The sequence below is a fragment of the Podarcis vaucheri genome (genome assembly GCF_965113315.1).
Source record: "Podarcis vaucheri genome assembly, chromosome: 8".
NCBI lineage: Eukaryota > Metazoa > Chordata > Lepidosauria > Squamata > Lacertidae > Podarcis > Podarcis vaucheri.
In genome coordinates this window covers 48,260,249-48,286,079 of record NC_138766.1, presented here as the reverse complement: position 1 = coordinate 48,286,079, position 25,831 = coordinate 48,260,249, and the positions used below count along the sequence as shown (strand labels likewise).

Genomic DNA, 25,831 nt, shown 5'->3' with positions numbered 1-25,831 from the left:
GCAGGACTCCGAGTATATTTCAGGAAATATTTGTATTTCTGGAGTTGGAGCCATAGAAATGTCTGCAGAAGTGGGTGGGAAGAATTTGATTGGCATGAGAGTGCTGAGGAGGACAGAAGCCCTGAAAATCAGACATGGTATTCTACCCCTTTTGCAAGCCCTAAAACACACAGTCTTTAAAATAGGGGGGGTGGCACATAGGGTGTACTTTCCCAATATTGCTGGAATGTGTACATGCAAGAATTAGACTGCAAGTGTTAAGAGCACTCACATTAGTATTAGAAAAGTGCATTTCTGAATATCCACGTCTGGAATGCAAATATAGCAACAAGGGCTGGAATATGCAGTCAATTAAAAAATTAGTTCACTCCTATATTAACAGCAATCATACATGCACATATTTAGTGTAAGGGAGGTTCAAAGGTGCATTTAACGCCATGTGAAAACGGCTGCATGTCTGCCAAAAACAGCATTATAAGTTCCAGAGATAACAGCACAATATCCCGACACAAATGTAGTATTGTGTGAGGAAGTGCGTCCCTGCATTGAGAGTAGAACGAGCAACAAGAGAGTGCATTTTCACATCAATTCAGCACATCATTTGCCTGCTGTTCCCTCAAGGTCAGGATGGCCCCTGAATCCTGTGAGTGCTCTTCTTGTTAAAAGAAGTCACACAGAGGAATAACTTGCTCAGAAAGAGCAGAGAAGCTAAGTAAACACAAAAGAATAACTATGTATATAACCGTAATGTCAGACAAAATTGACTGCATTAAAAAGGTGGGCTTTTTTTAAGGGTACAAATTAATCTCTCTCAAACTGGAATTTCTCTTAAACAAGACATTTATGGAAGATATTTGCCTGGCATTCAGTATTATGCAAGGAAATAAATAAATAACCTTAATCTATTATCAGAGCTGAGCTGAAACTCTATAACCAATTTTGGTTTAGATTTTGTTTTGTTTTGTTTTGTTTTCAAAAAGCACCTCTGATTTTCATCATTTTAAAAAGATTTTTTGCTCATATTGTGTTACATAATTTCCAAGCAAGGATCATTCCTAAAGAGGTGCCCAATCTTATAATATATAAAGGCTATTCTGTAGGATGTTCCCAAGTTCTGGAAAATGATACTCTGTTCCTGTGTTTGCTGCCACGATGCCCACAAAGATTTTCATAGGTGCCCCAGTCTCTCAGCTTTCATTTTTTAAAAAGGCAAGTCTCTAGTCCACCTAGAAACAAGGTTATGGGGCAAAATGTGCTGGTACCTTCTCTATTTTTCTAGAAAAAGAGGTGCCAAAACTCAGCATTAACACCATTAACATCTCAGCAACATGCTGATGACTTCACTAATACCGTTTTTGGGTGGCTGTGCACAATTCAATATATACCACAAATGAATTAAAGACAAACTTATCTGGCTCAAAATGGAAGTGGTTACAACCCAAGGGTAAGAAACACCCCAATTCCAAAGATTAAAGAGATATACACTAACAAAAGGGATACTGAAATTGAGAATGCTGGGTAGAAATACTATCAATGAATAAATAAACCAAACAGTGCATGTTTATCCATGTTAACATTGTGCCTGTGTCTTCACTCTTCAAGAGATCTCCAAGAAACACCTGCATTCTGTTTTGCCAGTGAAATCCAGTTGTTAACAAGGCATCACCTTACCAAAGTTGTATCTATATTGTTTTATGGGGAAAGGTACCCACCTAAAACTACCACACAGAATTCGTTCCCTCTGGTCTTTGACGCGCAGATGGCAACAACGTAATCTGGCATCCTTTGGTGGTGTTTCATTTCACTGAGAGATCGCAGTGTTTCTGAAATGCCTTCGGCCAGGGAATTCTGAGTAACCACTACATGCACCATTTCCTGGGAGACGCTGGCAATTAGCCTGGCAAGCCACGGGAGTTGAGCTGGCAACAAGATGCCCTGAGCACTTGTTTGTTGGGACTGCTCTCTCACAGTAAACTCTTGCATAGCTTTCAGCACGATCTGTTCAAATTCTTCTCTGAGTGGTATTTTATCAGGACCTGTAATTTTTGATAAATTAAATGATGAAAATAGGTCATCAAAAAGTCTCTTCCTGTGGTAGGAGGAGAGGATATATTGTTTTGATATCATCCCTCCTCACTCACGCTAGTGAGGAAACAGCAGAGCACATTCCCTTTGCAACTTATTGGAAGCAAGTTGATTATTCGTTAGAATCCTTTAATTAAGCAATCCAGTCTGGCTTGTCCTGTCTAGAATGTTCCTGGTGAGTTTCCCCTTTTATTTCCCTCTTAAAACAATAATAACACAACACAGTCATCTTTAAAAGTAAGAATAAAGTTTTACTCACATTCAGTTCACAGCAGTAATCTGAAGGCAGGCTTTATCTTGTGGTTACAGTGAAAAGAAGTCTGAGTTACATCTCAGACTTTCTGCTTGTGAAGATTGAGCTATGCGCTGGCTAAGAGCCAGGAGAGAGTGAGTCCAAGAGAGAGATGGTTGCTGGACCAACCCTTTTTTCTGGTCAGCTTGGGTCACGTCCATCTACCTGGTCACACACAGAGGTAAGAAGCTCCAGAGCAGGTATATCAGGAAGTCCTCCCTGTCTGGAGCCACATTCCCCTGTGTGTCCTTTCTAGGCAACAGGAAAATGTTGTACTTGACTGCTTTAGTACATCCCACACTTCCATCAGACTGTCTCATTCAATTACTAGGAAAGTGTGCTGAGATATCTAAAAGCACAGGACTCAAAGCACAAAGTTGGCCACAGCAAACATCTCCAGTTTTGTTTTGTTTCTTTAAAGAACATGGATACAATAAAATAAAAGGCAAAAAGTGGTTGGCAGAGATTATTACCTCACTGAGAGAGAAAAAAATATGCAGACTTCTCTCCTGCAACCTGTACCTTGGGCTTTGATTGCAACAGTTTCAAAGGGACCTTTTTATGCAAGCCCCTTTAAGCAGGTGGCACAAAGCAGTTTGGATTGCAAGGGGTGATAACGACCTCTAATGAGTGCAGAATTGCTTGGCGGATGGTTATAACAGAAGGCCTTTCACTTCCTTCAATTTTGTCAACTCTATGACAATGTTATTTTAGGCACCAGAGGCAAGGCAGTTGGAGATCATGAGGGAAGCAAGCAACTGTTCCACAAGCCTAAAGCATTAGCAGTAATCAGAAGTGGGATTCTGTAGTGCTCACATTTTTGTTGCTGTTGTGCTGAAGGATGGAGAAGGCGGCAACCACATTCTCTTCTCATCTCATTCAACATTCACTCAAAAGTAGAGGAAGAGATGTAAGAGGGAAATACACACTTTCCCCAGCTGATCTGTTTGTCTGTCAGGAGACTTGCCTCATGCTTGACAGTCATACATTACAGCCATTACAGCTTCCATGTGGAACTGGGCAAAACTCATACAAGTGTGCTTCACGTAGGGGTTGTTCGGCTCATTAGCTTCTTACAGCACTGAGGTCCAGTAAGGTATTAGGGTTGATAGCATTGAAAGCAGAAGGATTAGTAGAGCTGTACTCCCCCTGTCTGACAGAGGTGATCCATTAGGGCAGGCATGCCCAAAGTCCATTTCGGGGGCCTAATTTGGCCTGCCGTTTGATTTATTTAATCCGGCCCCTGTGGCAGTATACTGTATGTCCTTGGGTAAAATCCTAAAAAATGCTCAGCAACTTCAATCCTAACCCCCCCCCCCAATGGCTCTCCTGGGCAGCTGTTTCAGGAGCAATACCGTAAGATTGCAAATATAAGCCGCACTTTAACTTTTCACAATCAGAATTTGGGGGGAAAGTGTGTCTTATATTTGGGCCAATACGGTAGTAAGCAGCTGTATTGGATTCTTACCTTACAAATTCTGAACATTTCATGAGGACAGTAAGTTGCACTGACACAGGAGAAGCATGTGCTTGTCTTAGTCCATCCTGTTTTCCTACCTTTCCTCTCTCCTCAGGAAAAAGAATCCCTATGTGACTACATAGGAATGGCAGCAGTAATGGAACTGCTGGCTAGCACAAGGAGATAGAGAAGATTCTTAATCTTCCCATAGTTAATTGTGTGTTGCTTACGATTTACACAATAGGTGTTGCTTTCACATAATCGGTTGTTTGCTGTTCCTAAAACAATAGCTACAAACTACAGCTATAAGCCCTTCTGAATGAAAAGGATTTGCTGTAACTGAAGGTTTAACACAAAGCAAATGTGAGATTTTAATAACAGGATAAAAAAGGGAGGTACTCTGAAAAGGGTAGCAGAGTGACCGACTTCTAAAGATCCAGCAATTTTTAATTTACTTTCTGGAGCACTGAGCATAGAAGTCTTTTTACATACAAAAACAAGTAGCAGAAGGTTTATCACTAGCAAAAACAGTGATTTGTTACACACACACACACACACACACACACACTTGTAATGACTTACCTAGTCGGACAAGATACTGTATTGTTAAAATAATCATGTTTTCCACGCTTAGTAACTGACTCCCAGTCAAACCCAAAAGTTCCAAATCTTTGCTTTCCAGCTGAGGCATCTTGTAGCAACTCACTAGCAAGGGGCTTACTACAATATCTCCAACATTCCCATAGAAATAAGGTAAAGTGCCATAACCTACAAAAAACAAAAACTCTAATCAAGTTGTTTCAAAACAATTTTGCAATAACAGAAATTTATTCAAAGCAATATTATTATAACAAATAAAAGAAGGGATGATGGCCTAGTGGCCCTCTGGATCCCTCCAATGTGGCGTAGAGGCTTTAAATTTGGTGAGAAAAGTCTTTGCATCCTTGCATCTCAGGGCCAAACTCGACATTTTTTGAAGTAAGATAAGCCATAAAGTGTGGGAGGTTTGGGGGGTTTTTTAAACACAACTTGCCAGTGCAGGAGTTGGGTGCTTCCTACGTCTGTGGTTAGCATGGGGGGGGAGTGCTTTCATCAAAGTGATTGGGTCCCCCCATGCAAATTTCAGACATAGGGTCCGATTTGGATTGGGTCCACATCAGGAAGTAAGGGTTCACTCTTACCCTGCATGTGAAGGTCCCAGTTCAGATCAAGGGCCCCATGCTAGCAATTTGTGAAAAAACAACAACCCTGTACTTAAAGGCGGAGCTATGTAGCTAATGTAATATGAAGTTTAGCCCTTAGAATATGCAGAATGAATGCAGTGTCCTGCTGAATAAGCCAAAGGCCTATTTAATCCAGTCTTTTCCCCCCACACTGGGCAATCAGATGCCATGGTACACCCATTACAGCACAACCCTGTCTCCCACCCCTGCAATATGAGGGAAGGCCTTAAACTCAGAGTGGCATCCATCTGTCATGAGAGGCAATGGAATGAATGCGCCTCTGGGGGTAAAGTCAAATCATGGCATTAGCAGAACCAAAGTGATCTCCTTGGGGAGCAAGCCTGGGCAGTCTGTCTGAAGGTTCTGGGCTGCCCAGATGACAAGACCCCAGTCTCAGCCTTACTGAAACTGGTCAGGCCCAACACAACTGAAGGCTTGCCTCATTTAAAAGGTAAAGGAAAAGGACCCCTGACAGTTAAGTGCAGTCACAGACAACTCTGGGGTTGCGGCACTCATCTCACTTTACAGGCCGAGGGATCCGGCGTTTGTCCACCGACTGTTTTTCTGGGTCATGTGGCCAGCATGACTAAGCTGCTTCTGGTGAACCAGAGCAGCACACAGAAATGCCATTTACCTTCCCGCCAGAGTGGTACCTATTCATCTACTTGCACTCTGACGTGCTTTCGAACTGCTAGGTTGGCAGGAGCAGGGACCAAGCAGCAGGAGCTTACCCCGTCGCAGGGATTCAAACTGCCGACCTTCTGATCGGCAAGCCCAAGAGGCTCTCTGGTTTAGACCACAGTGCCACCCATGACACTGCCTCATTTAAAAACATGAGTTAAAATACAGTAACAGCAGTACTGGTACTGTTCTGTTAGTTACTATTTCTATGCCCAAGTCTGGAATCCTAGCTACATCAACTTCCCATGCTAACAGTAGAGCTCAGTCTGCAGGGTCACGACACACCCAGAAGGCCTCAAGCTCAACGGCAGAACCCATGATTTGTCTGTACAAGGTCCCAGATTTGATCCCCAGCATCCCCAGACAGATTCAACACTGAGCTAGATGTAATGATTTGACCCACTGTGAGACAATTTCCTATACTCTTATGCCACACCTAATTCTTTTTTAGAATATTTTTTTCTTGGTGCAGTGTGTGCTAATTTGGTCCATTAATGGCCATAATTTTTGACATAGGGCACGGCTTTATTCCTGTATGCCTGTTGTGACTATTTTGCTCAAGGAAAACACCGCACTGCTCAGCTGAAAGCGGGAATGGCAAGTTTCAGGCAAAGTTTAGACAGCCCTCAGGTGCTTACTTATAGCCTCCTCCAGTGTTGGCAAGTTTCTATAGTTCTCTTTGCACTCTACAGGGCCAAGTCAACATCAATGGCTTGCCAATAAGTCTTCCAGCCTAACAGGGGTTGCCCATGTCTGCTATTTGATGTGTCAAAGTGAAACCCCACAGGCAAGAAGCAAGCAACTGGTTTGTCCACTTGGCTCTTAAAGAAAATAAGTAACTAGAGGGAATTTTTATCTTCACCCTCACCCAATTTAGCAATGAAACTGACTAAACACAGAAGCTGCCAGCCAGGTTCTGCTTGCAACCAAGGACCCTAGCCTTGGAAGAGCTCCCGCCACTTCATGGGAGACGTTTGCTTGGGCAATGACCAAGCAATGTTTGCTCAGGCATACTGCCAGGGGGAAATCAGTTATAATGAGGTGCTCCCTCTCTAGCTTGCAAAACCCAGAAGCAGAGCTCTGATCAAGGATATCAGTGGGAATGTGATGAAGGATGCATGCAACAGCATGCCAGAAAAAAACAGTTGGCACGGACACACTTTTAAGATGTTTAACAAGTGAGAAACCTAGACATAATTTTGAACAACCTAATTCACAACTGCAAAAAAGAAATAAAAAACCACCACCAGAAAGATAACAGGGCCATTAAACTAATCACATTTAAAAGGACTACATTTCCCTTGAAGTAAAGAGGGAAGGAAGGGATGCGAGTGAGCCGAAGACACTTTGCAGTTGACATTTCCAAATTAAATAATACAACAAAGTGGGCCCAATAGGGTCACATGCACAATTTATAAAGTACATGGCTTCCACTGAAGAATTCTGGGAAACATAATTAACCTTACGCATAACTACAATTTACAGCACCCTTAAAAACTGCAGTTCCAAGGATTCTTTGTAGGAAGCCATATGCTTTAAATGTATGGCATGAATGTGAAAGGTCTTATACTTAAACTCTTAATGGCAGTCATCTACATTTAACTATGCAACATCCTATAAAAGGGAGTTGGAATATTTTATACAAGTACACTTTTTAAAAAATATCAGTTGTTTCATTTAGTTGTTTTCTATTTTTTCATTTAGCAAATTAGGGTTTAAGTCAGTTCCTCTTTTGATTCTTACGTTGCAGCTTAATGCTGCTTTTCAATGATTAAATTCTCTGCTAATTAAAGCACAGTTCTAATGTCAAGGATAAATTATCTCACAGGCTGCGCAAAGAGCTTATTTCCTTTAGTTCCTCGCTAAAGAGCCAAATATGACGCACAGATAGCCTCTTTCAAGTTAGGCTTCAGCAATGGGTTTCAAATGATAAAACATTCTTCAGTTAACACAGAACATCCCTGGGATGACACATTTGGAATGCTTGGAAATGGTCTGGCGCCTTTCCAGCAAGAAAAAGGAGTGAACTGGATTCTTACTGTGTTTCACAGATAAAGAGCTGCAATATTTAGATTTCAAAAGTTTTTTTAAATAAACAGAAAAACCCAAAGCATAACATCAGATGGTTTTATTTCATATTCTGAGCTTACCTATCAGTATTACTGGCCTGACTCCTGAGTTATTCAGCAGATTTTCAGGAACTATTACAGTCTCCCCTGCAGGGATGGGCTGAGGCTGTAAAATTCCAGTTAACATTGATTGAGGAACTGGGACTGACAAAAGAGGCTCTATAAAATACAGAAGGGGAAAGAAAACTCCCATTACTAAAAGACTCATACTGTGATTTGGCCCTACGAACAATTTAAGGGGAAAGAAAACCCCTCCCATTTCCACTGATCATTAATCACAATAAAATTCAAAACACTTCTGCATTTCCTCTAGCGGCTATAACAAATTTAAATAAAGAACCAAATACCCTTCCTTAACTCCACCCCATAAAACAAATGACCTTTTTCTATATATATATATAAAGGAGTTACTGTATTGTTTGTAGCTAAGGGTGAGGGGGAAACTAAAGGGGCCAAAGAGGAATATGCATCTTCTTACAAAGCCAGGTGCTGGGCTAGGAGCTGTTCACTGGGGCCACCTTTTACGGCTACCTGTCAGCATAAAGAAAGGATGAGAGTCCATGCTAACCTATGACCGATGACATGCTGATTAGAGAACTAAACACAGTCTGCCAATTTAATATTGGTTTACATGCTTCTGAAATCACAAACATTAAAATTAAGCTTTCATCATGAAGGAGCCACGGTGGTTTTTAAAGTAAAAGAAGACCCCAAATGCATCTTAAGAACTAGAGATAATCCTCATCTTTGATGTAATTGTAAGGCTTCCCCAATGATCTGCAATAATCTAGAAGTTGCTCAAACGTAAAACAAGGTTGCTGTTTTGAAGCTACAGGTATCTTCCTTGATTTATACAAGGATTTTAATCAACCAGTAAATGGATTATTTAAAATTAATACCCTCTTAGTATGGACTACTGTTATCCATTAACAACATACTTCAAAGTAATCCCACAGAAATGAGGGAGTGGCCTTGAGCACAAAAGATGCCTTCTCATTTTCTCTGTATAGCAGAATTTAAATCCCATGTGTGCCCATAAGGTGCATCATATTCAACTAAGTCCTACTCAGAGTAGACCCACTGCAATTAATGGACCTAAGTTAGCTATGTTGGTTAACTTCACTGGATCCATTCGGAGTACAACTAACACTGATTATCACCCACTATATTTCCAAACCACAAGACATGGGTTGGAAAAATACATATGCAATTTTATGTACATGTCAATTATGTGCAATCTGAATTTTAATATTCTAATAAGAGAGAAGTTTCATTATAGAAATTCGGACTTTAAAATTACCAGCAAAAAAAGGCACATGGAGCACATTTCATAGATGCACATGCATACTGGTTTTTGGAGTGGCTGAGTTGTGAATGGATTTGTACGTTGCCCCTTAAGAAGAGAAGCATGGAACTTAAACCCATATTTCCATCCAGAATGTGACTGCAACGTTCGGTTATAAAAAATGCTCTTGTTAAATCAGACTGTGGTCCAGAGTACATATAGGGGTTAATAATTTTTAAATATGCCGCAGAATAGAAAAACTCAAAAGACAGGGAATGCACAAAGTGCCAGTAATAAGTAGTGGCAGATGATGGGTGAATGACTGCATTAAAATACTGGAAGGCAGGACTATGAGACAGCTGATGTGTGCAAATATGCATGTAATTTTGCATTGGATTCAAATGGAGTATTTGACTGATAAATGCATTTAGCTTTATTGATAGCCCAGTAAAGCAGTAGCTACACAGAGAGGAATGCAATTTTAAAGTAATGGGCTACATCCAGCTAACAAATTCATGGAATCACAGAGTTGGAAGGGACGCTGAGGGTTATCTAGTCCAAAGCCCTGCAATGCAGGAATCTCAACATACAGTCCCCCATCCAATTTAAAACCATACTGGACCCTGCTTAGCTTTTCAAAGTTTTACTATTGCACTATGGAGCTAAGTTAATTGTGTCCATGGATTTCAGTGGGTCTACTCTGAACGCAAAAGACAACTGAACTTCGCCAATTATGAAATCTTGAAATTTGGGAGTAAAGTTTTCCACATCATGGAGAAAAGGGCATGCTGACATACAGCTGGACATTGGGGGTACCCAATTATCTCATCTAACTCAATAATGTATTTGTAAATGCATTTGAAAACACTTAGTGATGGGTTTAAGCCAGGTGGGTCACAGTGCTATTAGTAATGACATGTTCTTTTGGTTGCAGAGAAGTGAGACAAATCTAGTGTGGACAAAGGCACATCTTAGGATCTTGCCTGATCTTGGAAGAGGTCGAATGGCAGGAACAGGCACAACTAAGCCAGGAGGAGGAGGAGGCGGAGGAGGAGGAGGAGCGACTGGTGATCCAGGGGACCATCCCCGGTGTCGTTTCTTGGGGGGCCCAGAACTGGACATGGATGCTAGGTTGAAACAATGCACAAACAAAACAAAGAAGAGAGAGAGATGAGAGCTTGCGCTAATTTAAACAGAAACCCAAACAAATGTGTAACGGGAGCTTGACAATAGGTGATTTGCCCAGTAAGGTCCAGTGATCCCTTAACACTTTTAATTGCCTCAGAAATGAGCAAGTGTTCCAGTTACAGGGAACCCACAATCAGGCAAGGAGGAAAAGACAGAGCAATCCTAATTCTGACCAAGCAGCAGAATCACCACCATATATGAATGTATTTCTGGTCAGGGCAGAAGGCAGTGGTGGAGTGTTTTTGCTCCCTTTTTAAATTTTTGCTGTGTCAGCTCTAGGCTAGCGCAGCAGAGGGACCTCAACTCTTGTTCAGAAAATGAGGGGCCTTAAAAATCCGGCTGACTTGGATTGACCCACTTTGCTTCTGAAAGGCTCCCATTTCAGGGCCTTTTACTGGTTACCACTAGAAAGAACATTGTTCATGCAAATCAGCTCAAGTCTTCTGCAGGTGCAGCAGGGGTTTCCACAGCACCAGTACCCAGAGGAGGGACACTTCCACACCACTCCCTCAGCATTGCAGATCAGGGATTAGGATCACCATTAATTTATTAAATTTATATTCCTGCCTTCCCACTCAAAAGCAGCCCTGCATGAAAAACATACCAAAGTGATAAAACAACTAAAGCATCTACAAACACAAAAACATTTAAGAAGCAATTCCAATAGAGGTGCAGACTGGGAATGATCTGAACTTAAAAGGCTTGTTGAAAAAGGAAGGCCCTCAGTAGGCACCAAAAGTACAAACAGAGAAGATGCCTGCCTAATATTTAGCAGGAGGGAATTCCAAAGGGCAGTTGTCACTTCCTGTATTGTGCTGAATGACTTCCTGATCAGGTTCCATCTGGAGGCCCACTCCTGCAGAGTGCAGGGATCAGCTGAGCTTATAAGGAAAGCAACCCTCTTTTTAGGATCATGCAAGGCTGGGAGGTGTGGCCGCTGTAAGTGGGAGCATTGAGGAGCATCCCAGAACATTATTACAGGCACTAAATGTCTGAAATGCCTCTTGTTTCATCCAAAGGGTGTTTCTTTTGCACTCCATTCCAATATGGTGCAGCACTCTTATTCATTCAAAACCCTGATTATCTGAATGTTAACCACAAACCCATTGAGGCTATATTGAAATAATTACAAATTCAGAGGGTTTTGTGTTGTTGCTTTTTACCTGGCTCCCCAGCCGCATTGCTAGGGCCAGGAGACATCGAGTGAGGCACAGGTCGGGAGACTGTAGAGCTTATCACATTAGTCCTTCCTCCATGGTTGTTTCCACTAGCAACATCAGTGGCACGCAGAGACAGGGGAGCTGAATGTAACAAAATACAGAGTACCCATTAGGTGACTGTTGGCAAATGAACATGCATATTGAAGAACCTAGAAAGGCTACAGTAAGCTGATAAAAGCAATGTGTGCACAAATTGCACCCTATGCATTTGAACCGTTGTGTAGGGCTTCTATATTTTCTAGCATAAACTATAAAGTTAAGAACAAAGTGGGATCAGCACAGTCCTATGCAAGTCTACCCAAAAGTTAAATCCCACTTGGTTCAGTGGCGCTTACTCTCAGGTAAATCTGTTGGCAGTCCTAGTAAAAAGGCATCTGATCATTTTAGTTTGCCTTGACTAGATCCCCCAAGAATTGTTAGTTTTTTTAAGTGTTTTAGTCTCATTTTATGAAACACAGCTATATTTAGAGCCTTAATGACTGAAACACTATTTTCCCAGAAGGTACATTAAGTACCTGGACAAAATGCTCAGATATGAATTTGGATACACAAAAGAAATCTATGTACTAGGAAGGGGTGAAATTCATCAAGCACAGCTCTATACAGTCTTTGTTCATGTCAGAGTGCCCTGAGCAGCTAGATGCAGAAGAGGACAACGTTCCTACACCTTTAATAGTTGCCTAGGAAGAGGAATTTTCACAAGCCCTATGTGAGATTATTTATATCCATCATTTTTATCATGGGAGGGGGGTATGTCGAAGGGGAAACAGCATGGGCGTAGCCAAAGCAGCTGCCCCTCTCCCTTAGATCAAGTAAAACAATATAAGTACTTAACTGACCAATCACATTGGTTCTGTTCCCACAACAAAAATCCTGGCTACACCCATGGTAGCCTTGCATGTTTCTCGTAGGAGTAGGGCTTGATGGAGGGAGTCTGATCTCCCCACTCCTCTTTGGGATGACAGCAGTTGTTGGATGTGAAACTACGGCTTCACCTTAAATCAGAAGGTTTTCCAACCACTGAACATTTTGGAAAGAGGGGCGATCCTGACCTGCTAATATTCTTCCAGTCATAGGATTCTGGAAGAGTCCCCTATTACAAGAATTAGCAAGTCTGATTACCAACTACTACAGACCAATTGTGGAAACCAGATGTTTGGGCAGTGCCCATGCTGCTTTGACTTTGTGTTTTAGTTAATTTATTATTTACTAAATGAATAAATTGGTGCACAGCACTGTTAATCTGTTGATGATGAGAGTCAGATTATCAGACTAGAACTGGGAAGACCCAGGTTCAAATTCCCACTGTGATATGAAGCTCACTGAGTGGCAGTGGGCAATTCACTATGACCTGGTTCACATGTCATGCTAAACCACAATTTGATTACCTGATTCTGGCTCAGCAGCTTAGCCATGGTGTATTAACCACGAACAAACCATGTTTTTAAGTCACAGTATGTTGTTAGTTTATAAACCATGGCTAATGTTAACCATGGCTTAGTGTTATGTGCAAACCCGGCCACTATCTTAGCCCAACCTACATCATAGGACATGAAGGTAAAAGGGAAGATATGACACCTTCAGCTACTTGGAGGAAATGTAAATCACTGTGATATATATTTATGATACAGCAGTATATAACTATTTTCGTAAACAAATACATAAACAGAATAAATAAAGGTCTCACACACATCAGTATGATTATTATGAAAATAATGTGTGGATAACAGCAACCTTTTAGAGAGATATCAAACATTCCTTGTTGTGGCATCTTGTTTCAGAAAGAAAATTGCATAGCTAATAGATCTATGTTTTGAGAAAATTAACATACAACTTTATAAATTTAGGTGAATGCAAGTTGACTCCTTTTCCTCACACAAATAACTTTATATCAGCCCTCCTGAACTCTGAGGAAGACATATTACCTGTTGCAAATGTGTTTCCTACAAGTTGTACCGGCAAAGCAAGTGGTTTCACTATGTTCTTATTCCGGGACAAATCTTGAATTCCACTTAAATTAGCAGATGAAGATTGTGCTGGACTGAACACTGAGGAGTCTGTCAAAGAGATTGTTGAAACTACTTTACAAAATCTACATTATCTTTGAATTTTCCTAAGGTGTCACTTACATGAGCTCATTGCAAATGCTGATTATTTACAAACATATCATATACTTACCACTTATAGCACATTCAAGGCAATTGTAAACTTATAACACATTCAAGGCATTTATATTTTTTAATACTTACTATGAAAGTGGTTTAAATCCTGGAACAAGTTACGAATACATACTCTCATGTATTCAACTAAGGTTACTTCCAAGTAAGCAGTTTCATCTTTTATGAGACTTACATACAAGTCTGTATGTTTCTACTCGAAAATAAGTCCCATTGCGTTAAATAGAGTTTACTCCTAGGTAAGTGGATACAAGCCTGTAAATTAAACTCATAGAGCTTGCAAGTAGGTACACTTTCCATTTATCAGATATGCAAAGCAGAAATAAATCACCAACAGCCCAATTAAATAAAGCCAAGATCAGAACTGAGTGACTCATGATCCTATAGATTTGTTGTTGTACTTGACCATAGCATATACTAACCATTTGAAAGAAAAAAAGAGCTTCCAGAAACCAGAGAATTTCAGAAATAACTACTGGTATTTGCCAAAAATTACACTGGACACAGGTGTCAGATATGGTATGATATAGAGAAGGAGCACTGCCCAGGGAATGGGTGCTTATCCCACATACTTTATTCTTTAGTAGTATAGGTGTTGATGGTGTTTCAAACGCCTCCTTGACCAGACTAGGGTAGAAGGAAAAGTTTATACAATGCTCAAAGCTACCAGCATTCAACAACTGCTGCATAAGCACAGAAAATCAACTATGAAAGCTGAAGATAAAGAGAACCTGATTCAGGAGAGCATGCAAGATTTTAATTAGTATTTGCTAGGGCCAGTAGCTTAGCTCACCCAAGTTATTTCACCAGGTTTTGGGGACATGTGCCTTCCATCAAGTTCTGAACGTCAATTTAATCCCAGGATAAGCTCCTTTTAGCTTCTCTTCCCTGCTGCCAGCTAGGGTTGACATATGTCTTCTTTTCCTAGGACATGTCCTCTTTTGCATGGGTATGTAAAATGAGAGTCTGCATAGCGATTCATAGTTAAAAGTAAAAGTCGGCAAATGTGTCCTCTTTTTTGCTCTTCGAAATATGGCAACCCTATCACGCACGCACCAGATTACTAGTGGTTGCTGCTGTCCCACTGCTGTAGGGGATGTCTTGGGTCATCAAGCTCAGAATCACGAAGTTGGTTCTGGGGGACTGGGAAAGCTCCAAGTTAGGGTCCACAATTATGCTGGCCATGGAGAGGGGTCTACCACCTTCTGGCAAATATGATAAAACACACCCTTCCTTTCAACCTAGGAACTTGCGAGGGATCTTCCCACAGTTGCACTAGATCTGGAGGCACTTGGGAAGCCTAAGGTGCAGCACAACTGTGTGAGGATGATTTCACACCTAGGCAGGCTTCATTTCCAAGGCGTAGTGTCACTGTAGGAACAGTCTCCAACCCAGAGAGCCACCCCTGACTTCATGATCAATTTTAGAGGTGCATTAGTTGATATCAGGACTCCTTCACTGGTGAAAAATCCTGGTGTCCACTACTGTTTTGTTGGCTACCATAGGCACCCAAAGTGTAGGAACCCCCTACACCAAGCAGTTTCATACTGCCCCATGTGGATATAAAGCACCTCAGGCAATATCCTGTTGCCCCATTTTCTCCTTTTAAAGTAAGTGATGAGCTCAATAATGCTTAGTTATCATTCAGAAGGGTGCCCCATTAACAGCAGGTAAACTGAGACATGCTCCCATTTCACGGTGATAGCCCATAATTCTTCTCCAGTCCTCTGAGTCCTCGTCAGACTCATAAGCCATCAGCAACAGAATGATTCAGTCTAATCATGATTTCCACATGGAAAGCCCTGGATAATTACGACCATCGCCTCCCCATAATTAACAGAAGCAAAACAGATTACGCAACATGCATTTAATTGGAGTGGACTTTTCCTTGAAAACAGTGCATGCTGGATTTCACTGTGCAGATGAAGAAAGTAAACAGGGCTTGTTTGTTTCAGCCTACATCAGCCCCAGTGAAAATAACCACTGAGAAAAAGTAGAAGGCAGAAATTAAATACCCCAGAGATAACACAACACTCTGAGAACAACCAGTGCTGTGCTGGGGAGGGGAAGAGAGGTAGAAGGGGGCTGTTTGCCAGCTGGAATAATGACGGTGAGGAATAGACACAGGAATTTAATATCATTTGCCAAAAGCCTGACTGCGCTATAAAACACTGATGCTTTTTGAGAACGATCAGTGCAGGGAAGCACGGCAAAGAAATCTGGAAGAGCACCCTCTTGCACTACCATATCACTCAATTGTGGGCTAGTATGGGGGCTTGATGGGCTGGATATATCCCATTCTGCTTGGAAAAACTAACAGCAGCATGACAAAGATCTACATATCATGGTTCCAGTCACCAAGGTAGCTAGAAGCTGCAATGTAAGGCAAACCAGTGGTCATATTTTTTCATATACTGTACAGACTTATACAGAGAAAGTGATTAAAACGACAACAATAATCTCTGTGGCTTAGTTATATTCAGGCAACAGCCTTAATTCTGTACTTACAAAGAAACACAACAGGAATTATGTGTACATATAAAGCCCAATACGCAGCATTTCTAGAACAGAAGCTCTCATCTTATTTTTCACTTCCCTGCCCTGCCCTATTTCCTTTTCTGCTATGCGTTTTAGAGTGCAAGCCTTTGGGCAGAGGCCGCCTTGTTCTCAATTTCCGCATTTAGTAAATTTTAGGAGCGTTAACATATACGTGATAAAAATAAATAAATAAGAACTACAATGTTAAAAATATACAATGCTTAGAAGTTGGTTAGAAAAACAACCCTAACACACACACTGATACACAAGCACTGGGTGTGAGGGCCCCAAAAGAAAATGGCGCTTTTCGTTTGAAAACATGAGTAAGGTATCCAAGATTCAGGGACCGGATGTTTTCATAGGACTCCTGTGCACTTTATAGTTATGTAGAAGAGGCAACAGGAACAGTTTTCTTACCCCTGCATGACAAGTTGCACCTCCAGAAATCCCCAGCTGTTGGAGGAAGAGGAGCCTTGTCTTCTTATACATCCTACTTATAGAATCATTTGCCAACCTAGTTCCCTTCAGATGTTTTGGACAACAATTCCCACCAGCCAGCTATATATTACTATCAAAAATGAAAGTTGCAAAGTGGTATTCTGTGTACTCCAGCTCCTCCTCCTTCCTAACAGACTCATCTTGTGTATTTCCTAATCCCATTGGCCTTGTCTACAATGAGCATAGTAGAATGCACCTGAAAAAGGGAATCGATTTCAACACATGGAATCTATGAACTAGTCACCCTCCAAGTGGCCTTTTTTGTTTCTGCTCTCCATTCTTTTGAATGACAAGGAACTGGCCTGAGACATTGTTAAATTCTCTTTTAGGCACCAGGCAAAGACAACTCAAACATTTGTCACTTAACTTTCTTATTCTTCTGGTCTGCTTTTGGTGAAGCTTTGATCTGACTGGCATGCTGGTAAAAGTGGGTTGAATTGTTTTTAAATGTGCTGTAGCTTGTTTTTTTCCAGTTTTGTACTGTGAGATAACATTTTCCTGTCTGTTTCCTTCAGTTTTATTTCTGCGATTGATTTAATGGTATTTTAACGAGTTATTGTTAGCTGCCTTCTGTGGCTTACTGGGGAGAAAATCAACATACAAATGTTCTAAATAAACAAATATAAATCTCATATCCTATCAAAAGCCATGGCTCCTCAGGATTGGTGTATATAATAAAACTTGCATTTTTATTATATTAGGTGGCATTTGTATTTATTAATGAAGGTAATGTGATAAGTGTCTTCATTTAAAGATTATAACTCTGGCAGGAGGTAAAAAGGGTTTGACAGCTATGACCTGACAAACAAACAGTGATCTGGAAGAACAAACCAAATGAAAATCATGAAGAGCTGATAAGGCAAAAGAAGAGCATAGAAGGTACGTTTATTGACTTGGCAGGTGTAATAAGATTACTCATTATTCTAGGTCAAGCACGCCCAACAGGTAGATCGTGATCTACTGGTAGATCACTGGACGTCTGTGGTAGATCACTGGTAGATCACTGGCTCCCCCCAAAGAAGCTCAACAAGTTTGACCTGAACCCCTAAAAATAGGCTTTCCTCCTCCTCCCAAAAATCTCACCAACTCCTGCCAGAACTGCAAGAAAATGGGGCTTTCCTCCTCCCTAAAAAAAGCTGAACAACTTTGACTTGAACCCCCCCAAAAAGGGGGTAGATCACTGCCAGTTTTTAACTCTGTGAGTAGACCGCAGTTTCTTGGGAGTTGGCCACCTCTGTTCTAGGTAGAATAGCTTCTCCTATGACTACATATTTCTATGCCAAGAAACCTCAAAGCCAATATTTCTCTCTCCCTTCCCCCTGCTCTCTCTTCTCTCATACACAAAACACAGAGAAAACTTTCTTTGCATTGGGTTTGGGGCTTCTTACAGTAGAGTCACCCAGAAATAATTCCCACTGAAATCAATGGGTCTTGTTCCCAGAAAAGTGTGGACAGGGCTGTAGCCTTAATAATCTGGTCTAGAAGTTTCAAATGCAATGTAAGAATGATTTACATTGCTTTAAGTGTGTCGAAATACAGACTCTGGAAACCCAGTATTTTTTTATTGTTGACATCACTGGAGAACAAATGAAGTACAGTTGTACCTCAGATGTCGAACGGAATCCGTTCCGGAAGTCCGTTTGACTTCCAAAACTTTTGAAAACCAAATTGCGGCTTCTGATTGGCTGCAGGAAGCTGCGGAAGCCTGTCAGAAGTTCGGCTTCCAAAAATAGTTCGCAAACCGGAACAGTCACTTCCAGGCTTGTGACATTTGGAAGCCAAAATGTTCAGGAACTAAGCTGTTTGAAAACCAAGGTACAACTGTCTTGGTTTCTGATCTTTTTGTTAGATACAGGCACAGTTACAATGTAAACCTTTATGGCCGTGTTGTCATTGGCCCAAACCAGTCTTCCCAGGTCAGCAGGCTGGGACTGATGGGAGTTGTAGTTCCAAACATCTGGAGGGAACCAGATTGGTTTCCTGCCATGTGGTCCCAGAACTCCTATTTGGCCAAGACATATGGTGTAGTAGGAGAAAACAAACTTTCCAGTGATTAAAAACGCCCCCTCTTCATCAGGATTCTGGCCAATGAAGAATTCAATTTACCTTCAGAGCTTATATAAATTCTACATAGACTTCAGACAATTCAATAGAACGTACCAACTCTGTTCTACCACTTAATGTTGAACTATAGGTACCAAAAAAAATTACATTTATATTTATTTATTGAAGCATGCCATTTAAAAATATGAGCCTGTGCAAAAGAACTCTTAACCATGGCTAACAGTTGCGGTCACTTAAATACCATTAAAGCAGGTGGGTAAAATTTGAGCTCAATAATGGAGAGGGGGAATGATGTGTGTGACCCCTTGGCCTGCTCTCAGTCTTTTAACCAAAGTTAAATGAATTATCTGCATTGGCTATATGTGGTCTTTTTAGGATAACTGAGGCTACATATACTATTTTTTATGAGACGCTGGACTCAGACAAACCTTCTTCATCCTGTCTCTTTCGCCCCACACTGCATGTCAACTTTGGTGCAAAGATCCTGGCTTTTATTAAACTAGAGTTTAATACAACCAGAGGCTTAATATTAGAGGCTGAATGCTGGTTAACCAGCACATGACAGGAGCAAGGAGAGACAGGCTAGGAGGATAATGCTCATTCGTAGCATTATAAAACAGTTTATGAAGCATCAGATTGTCTTCCAAACAGAGCCTGCAACTTACTTCCTTTAAGACACCAGTGGCAGTTTAAAGGAGCCTGTGAATTTATTAAACACAACATAACCAAAAATAAAACAAGAGTTTTCATCCAAACAGCTGTTCATTAAGATCCTAACTAAAGTGTTACCTAAACGATGGACCATTTAAATGCTGGAAAAACATTTCTTCCCAGTTGATCTGTCTTTGGCATGAGAAACACATAAGCTGGAATCTCCCAAGCACAACCTTGATTCATTTCAGGGGGGCTTTAGAAGGTCTTCTGCACAAGCCACAGTGAGATGCATTGTGTGCTGAAGACTCCTCACACTTGGATGGCTCGTGTCTTTGGCTTCCGGCAAACCCCAAGCCATATGATGTGAGTCATAACAGACAGCACAGTCACTGCTTCATCAAGTGTCAGCTCTAGGATACAATTAACTCATAGTGTTTACCTGTCTGAGTGAACCCTGGCTTGTATCCATTAGCTGTTCCACTCTCAGGGGTCACAGATGGAGACGCTGAAGAACTAGGTTTAGCAGAATGGCTAGCAGAAGAAGATGGCCTGCTTCTACATTCTGCAAGTGAAGTAGCTACAATACATATTAAGGCAGCCAGGTTTCACAATTCAGCAAAAAAAGGAAGTTTGAAAACATCAACAAATCTTTTTAAACATTTTTGAAATGCCAGATATAAAAACACTTGGAATTTTGTCAGAAAGGGCTGTTTTCAGCTAAGAAAGCTGTTAAATTCCGTGTAGCAAATATCAGCCTTCTGCTTTGTTAGGGAAACTCAAGAGTGATTTAAGAGAGAGAACATCTTCACACAAAGAGAGCTCAAGACCAATCCAAATAACACCACCATTCCGTGCTATATTATGCAAGTCAAAAGTAATTTTTTAAAAATGTATAGCAACAAAAGAAAGGGCTTCTGCATAACTGCAAAACCAGTGTTTTACTTGTGTGCAGAAAAACACCTAGGATGTTGCACCGGGGAAGCAATGAAATAAAGCACAGAGTTATAGACTCAAGGCTTTTTGAAAGCCACATGTGGGGACAGAGCAGGAAGGTGAGGGAGTAGCAACACTAAGTGCAATTGCACATGACCAGGAATATTATGACAAGTAGGAAATTCCACTGCATGGCTGGCTAATTGAAAGCCTTTTGTAAACATCCAGAAGACTGGCAAATATTAGCCCAGGGTGCTTGCTCTCTCTGATCTCATCTCTCAGGCAATCACAAAGCAAAATGAAAAAGTTTAAATTCTGGCATAGGTCCATCTATGCCCATCACTGTCAAATGTTCTTGAAACACATTATTTGACTTCAGGCTCTTTGTGCTGAAGCTGATCTTTCTATTAACATTGACCAAATTTTTGATTTCTGCAGTTTTCACAAAGCTCTTATTGTTCGTTTAGTGAAGGCCAGTGTGTGTTGTTGAAAAGAGTGTTAAACAGCAAATGGGGAGGGCCTGGGTCTTAAAACCTAACTATAGGCAGCCATGAAGTACAAGGAATGGTCTCAGGCACACACCAACTGTGTCGCACATGACACTAAAACATGGTTTGGCATAACACGAATGAGCTAGAATGAGCCCAGGTTCCTTCTGTCCTCCCGCGCAGCTCGGAGGAGGACATTGGTAGCATCTAATTTCAGCTTCCTTTAATCTCAATCAGTTTCTTGTGTCTATCAGACTGCGGTTTATCATGAACTCTTGTCTAGACAACACACACACACAAACTGAGATTAAAGGAAACTGAGAGCAGATGCTGCAAAAGTTCTCGTCCTGGTCGCGTGAAGTATGTGAGCCCAGGGATAAGATTATTCCAGCATGTGCACATCACAGTAAACCATGTCAATGTGGCTACTCTCTCTCAGCCTAACCTGCCACACAGGGTTGTTGTGAGAATAAAGAAAGGAAACCATGTTAGCTGCTTTGAATGCTTTGTTGGAAGGGTGAGATAAAAACATAATAAATATTTATGAACAGGTATCAGAAAAGGTCTTCTTGTTGTTAACATGATGCTCTACTTCTTTAAACTGAGCTCTAAACTCTAACCTGAGCTGAGGTTGTAGCTCAGTCTTCCCAAACTTGGTGCTCCTCATATGTTCTGGACAATAGATCCCCATCGACCATGCTGGCTGGGAGTGATAGAAATTGCATTCCAAAACATCTGGATCATACCAGGTTAGGAAATATTGAACTAGTCTATCAAATACTTTCACTTACTACATTGTCATCAATTGTTCTGAATATTTCTGCAGCAGTTGTTCATGGACGTATGCAAACAATCATGCAGGGATAGCAAACTTTCAGGGCATCTTATTATGTTTCTGGGTCTTCACCCATAAATGTTAAGTGTGAATTTGTTTAGTATCATGATAGGAACCTTCCCTTTAAAAAAAGGGGGGGTGTTCAGCAACTTACTATTTAGTCAAGCTACATTTAAAGTTCTCTAAACCAAAATAAAGGGTATGCATCTAACAGGATGCTTGTTACCTTTCCAGCATATTAAAGGTCCCTTTGACAGCACACCTTGGGAGCTCCTTACTAGGTAGTACTTTAAGTGCTTCTGCTTCTTTGGCTGAGTGGTGAGCTTCAAGTTAATGTGGTTGGAAAATTCAGTGAAATATCGAAATCCTCTTTCTCCACAGCCTATACAGTTCCCAGAAAAACCTGAGGAGCGGTGGGGAGAGAAAATACAGATCAAATCCTTCCTAATATATTCTGTGAAGTAAAACAATTCAATCCCAACTCTTCATTTTGCTTCTACTAACTGTATGCACCAGATTCCTGCTTGGAAACAAATATATTCCCAGTTGCACACAAATAACTTGAAGAACAAACAAAAGATAAGAGAGACATCTAACTTCATATTACTCCCCAGGTATCACCAGCCTTGATTCCACCTGTTCTTGTACATTCTAGAAGATCAACCCTACAGTATTAGGAGGAGCAGATAGTTCTATTAAGATCCTCAGTATCCTTCCACAAAACAATATTTCTTTGCCAGCTTTAGAATGCAAAGATCATATTTTCTACCCAGAACCCAATGTTCATCTCAAGTTTTCTGTTAATGCTGCCTTGGTTTCCCTTGGATTTATTTTGTGTGGAAAAAGGATTTAAAGTAGTTAGAGTGGATGGGAGAGAGAAATCAATATTCTCTAGTCCACAGAATTCCCTGATGTAAGAAGTAATGTTTTCACAGCAGACTTTTCCCTTTTACAGGGGGTTCTGACAGGACATAAATAAGTAAATATTTGAGGCAAGGCACTTAGTACCATTGAAACAGAAGTTGAAAGCTCAGCACTCCAAAGAGTACTGTAATCTCTTTTAAACATAAAAGACTTGGGAAGAAAGGTCATAAGGTCAAACTAGTTTCGCAAGGTGGCCTAAATTACATCTTTAATTGGGCTCTACTGGATAAAGTTAGGGCTATATATTATCCTTGACCCATTGTAGATTTCCTACTGATTTCAAAGAGGACTTTGCATGACGACAGAAGGCAAATGACAATCGGCCAGTGAGGTGTAACAAAACCATCTCCTAAACATTGTCCCCTGGTGATTATAATCTGCGTTTAGACAACGTGTTCAACAGCAGGACCCACACAACCCATGAGCCATGAGCTAGGGACTCAGCTAGGGTTGTTTTAGCTGCCTAATCAACAGTTCATTTTTTATTTCTTGAATCTGACAGAAGGCAAGCTACAATGACCACAACTAATGTATTCAGCAGTATTATTATTTGAAAATATTACATTATTATGCTCCCAGATGTAGAAAAATTTGGTTCAGAACTTGAAATCGTGAACCACATTTGTGTGGGGATACTCTTTCATCCTTGCTTGCACCCACTCCTTGGGAATTTGTACCACCACCATGTCAAACCTAATTCTTCTGTAATGACTAGAAATTCACTTTTTTTTTTTATTAAGCAGAAAATTTATGAGGTTTCTAAAACCCCACAGCCCAATCAGAAGGGTCCGATGAATTGCTCAGCCCTGTTATCTATAAGCTATTCAAGAAGTAATATTTATAATTTATGTAAGGATATTTGGAAAGCATTGCCAAACCAGCTCACACATTCATTGTGGATTTCAATATAGCAAATTGAAGCTTGGTGCATATGAAATGTAAGAAAACTCTGGAAACAGCCAATTTCTTGCCTCCATTCCTCAAAATGATTGGACATGGAGTGCCTCATAAGAACAGCCAGCACTCCAGCTCAGAGCAAGCCAAGGCACAGATAGGATGGAATTTAGGGCTGTAGGATTTCCAAACCACCCCCAGACAAGCTGATGTAGGGGGAACCAAGAATGTAGTTCTGAAAATGGGACAGGCCACACATGTGGAATTTGTCTTTACATGTTTTAATAAAACCTCAAGATGCTGGTGAGGGGAGAAACTCAAGTGACAGCTTAAAATGCATGTAGGATGCAAAGGGTAAATGCAAATCTATGGAAGGCAATCTGGAAATCTGTGGAAGGCAAACTGAGTATGCAAACAAGTATTTGATTTCAGGTGGTAGCCATGTTGGTCTGACACAGTCAAAATAAATAAAAAAAATTAAAAAATTGCATACACACGAAAGCTTATATCCAGAACAAACTTAGTTGCTAAGTTGCTCTAAGGTGCTACTGGACAATTTTTTAATTTCTTTGTTTATTTCAAGTATTTGTATAGCTTTCTTGCCACTCCATCTTCTGAGAGAAGTGCCATCTGGCAAGAAGAGAAAATGGGCATGCTGCTAAGGCAGGAGCTGAAGGCGGCTCCACATATTACATAGAAAATACAACGGTTTTGCATACATCAGTGAATCTTTCCAACAACAAAAACAATTGTTGTGTTCAGGCACCCAACCTTGGTGTTGCAGGTTCCCCAACTCTCCTTCTCCACTGCAGCTTTGAGAAGGAGCTCAAGGTTATTTGCTTCTGATTGCCACTAAACTCAGTCTAGCATGTTATCTGAACCCCGATCTGTGGTTAATATTTGTATGGTTTATTTAAACAAACCAGCCTCATAAACCATGGTTTGAAGTAGGCACCTTGTGGGGAGCTACAGTCCAACAATATCTGGAGAGATATTTCCTCACCCCTGGTGTAAGAAATTAGAAGTTGGTGGTTTCTGAGTCAGCAAAAAGTAGGCACCACCACCACCCAGATTCCAACAAGATGCAATTCTTCTCTGTATAACGGATGTCCCAGTCTGAGCAACATGTCATGAAGACCTGGAGCTCCTATGTTATGATCCAGGCATCATCTTTCCCAGGGGTCAAAATACTTGTCCAGCGTGTTCCAGACTCCAGAGCCCTTGTCTTCCCTCTGTGTCCAGCAAACCAAATTCCTGCCTCTGGCCTTGGACTATCTCAGATTCTACATTCCTGTCACAAATAGGCTCTACTGAATCACCCCTATCCTCAGTTGATAAACCTGATTCTGGCCTAGAGAAACTCCACCCAAGAGCTGAAACACTCATCTGGGGCAATTGCTTGCTGCCCCTATTAAGCAGAAAGTGGTTATTTAAATCTCTGGTCAACAGACAATGGGCTGCACATAATGGGGCATGGACTTCTATGGCAAGTATGAGAAACAATCAGGGCAATCTTTTACATGTGTGCTCAAAAGTCAGTCCCACTGATTTCCATGGGCTTAAAACCAGGTTAAGTAGGCACAGGACTGCAGGATATTTTGAGGATTTGGGAAATCTTACACAAGTGTAAGAAACCTCTTATCTTCCAGATGTTGGTGGACTACAACTCTCATCATACCTGACCATTGGCCATGCTGGCTAGGGATGATGGGATTTGGTTTAATGACATCTGGATAGTTAGAGGCTCCCCACCCTTGCTTTAATGATATTAAAACTGAAAAACTGGATTCATGCTTTGTTTATAAAAAGCTTTAAAAACGAATGTCTGCATATTCCGGTGAGAAATCCATGTACTGAATTGGCCTGGCCTACCATTAACCCAAACCTTTGGTCAATTATACATTTATCATAAAACATGAAGAATAATTAATGAAAACCTTTTACCTAAAAGTGCATTTTTTCCATGGTCATCTGGCAAAAACCTCTTGTCAACAGCACAGACTAGAATGTGCTCGGGAAGGTTTGGAGACTTGGCTCCTACTAACAGGAATCCTGCTGGGATATCGATCTGTTCCATACACAGCGAAACTAACCTCAAATCTTTGCCTGCTTGACAAAAACCTGAAAAGAAAGAATACATCATGAAATATCTACAAGTGATTTACTGTCGTCTTGTTCCACTTACTCAGAGCAACTAAGGAGAACAACAAAGACTAATACTGCCACGCCCTCCATGCAAAAGATCTCATGAAACAATTGCCTGC

The 25,831-nt window shown here is 40.9% G+C and overlaps 1 protein-coding gene across 13 annotated transcripts in view; it reads right to left on the bottom strand.

Annotated features, from left to right (window-relative positions):
* Window positions 1-25,831, bottom strand: part of GREB1L (GREB1 like retinoic acid receptor coactivator) — a 163,473-nt gene that overhangs the window by 42,299 nt on the left and 95,343 nt on the right. For 8 of the 13 annotated variants that reach the window (XM_082235090.1, XM_082235085.1, XM_082235093.1 and 5 more), the window contains 9 exons: window positions 25,512-25,688; window positions 21,976-22,152; window positions 19,933-20,070; window positions 13,488-13,619; window positions 11,506-11,643; window positions 10,138-10,281; window positions 7,891-8,028; window positions 4,419-4,604; window positions 1,713-2,036 (listed from right to left, as the gene is read on the bottom strand). In XM_082235090.1, the coding sequence (XP_082091216.1) occupies window positions 1,713-2,036; window positions 4,419-4,604; window positions 7,891-8,028; window positions 10,138-10,281; window positions 11,506-11,643; window positions 13,488-13,619; window positions 19,933-20,070; window positions 21,976-22,152; window positions 25,512-25,688 (1,554 nt within the window). The remainder of the gene's footprint in view (window positions 1-1,712; window positions 2,037-4,418; window positions 4,605-7,890; window positions 8,029-10,137; window positions 10,282-11,505; window positions 11,644-13,487; window positions 13,620-19,932; window positions 20,071-21,975; window positions 22,153-25,511; window positions 25,689-25,831) is intronic. The other 5 variants (XM_082235096.1, XM_082235097.1, XM_082235086.1 and 2 more) reach the window with 2 other exon arrangements.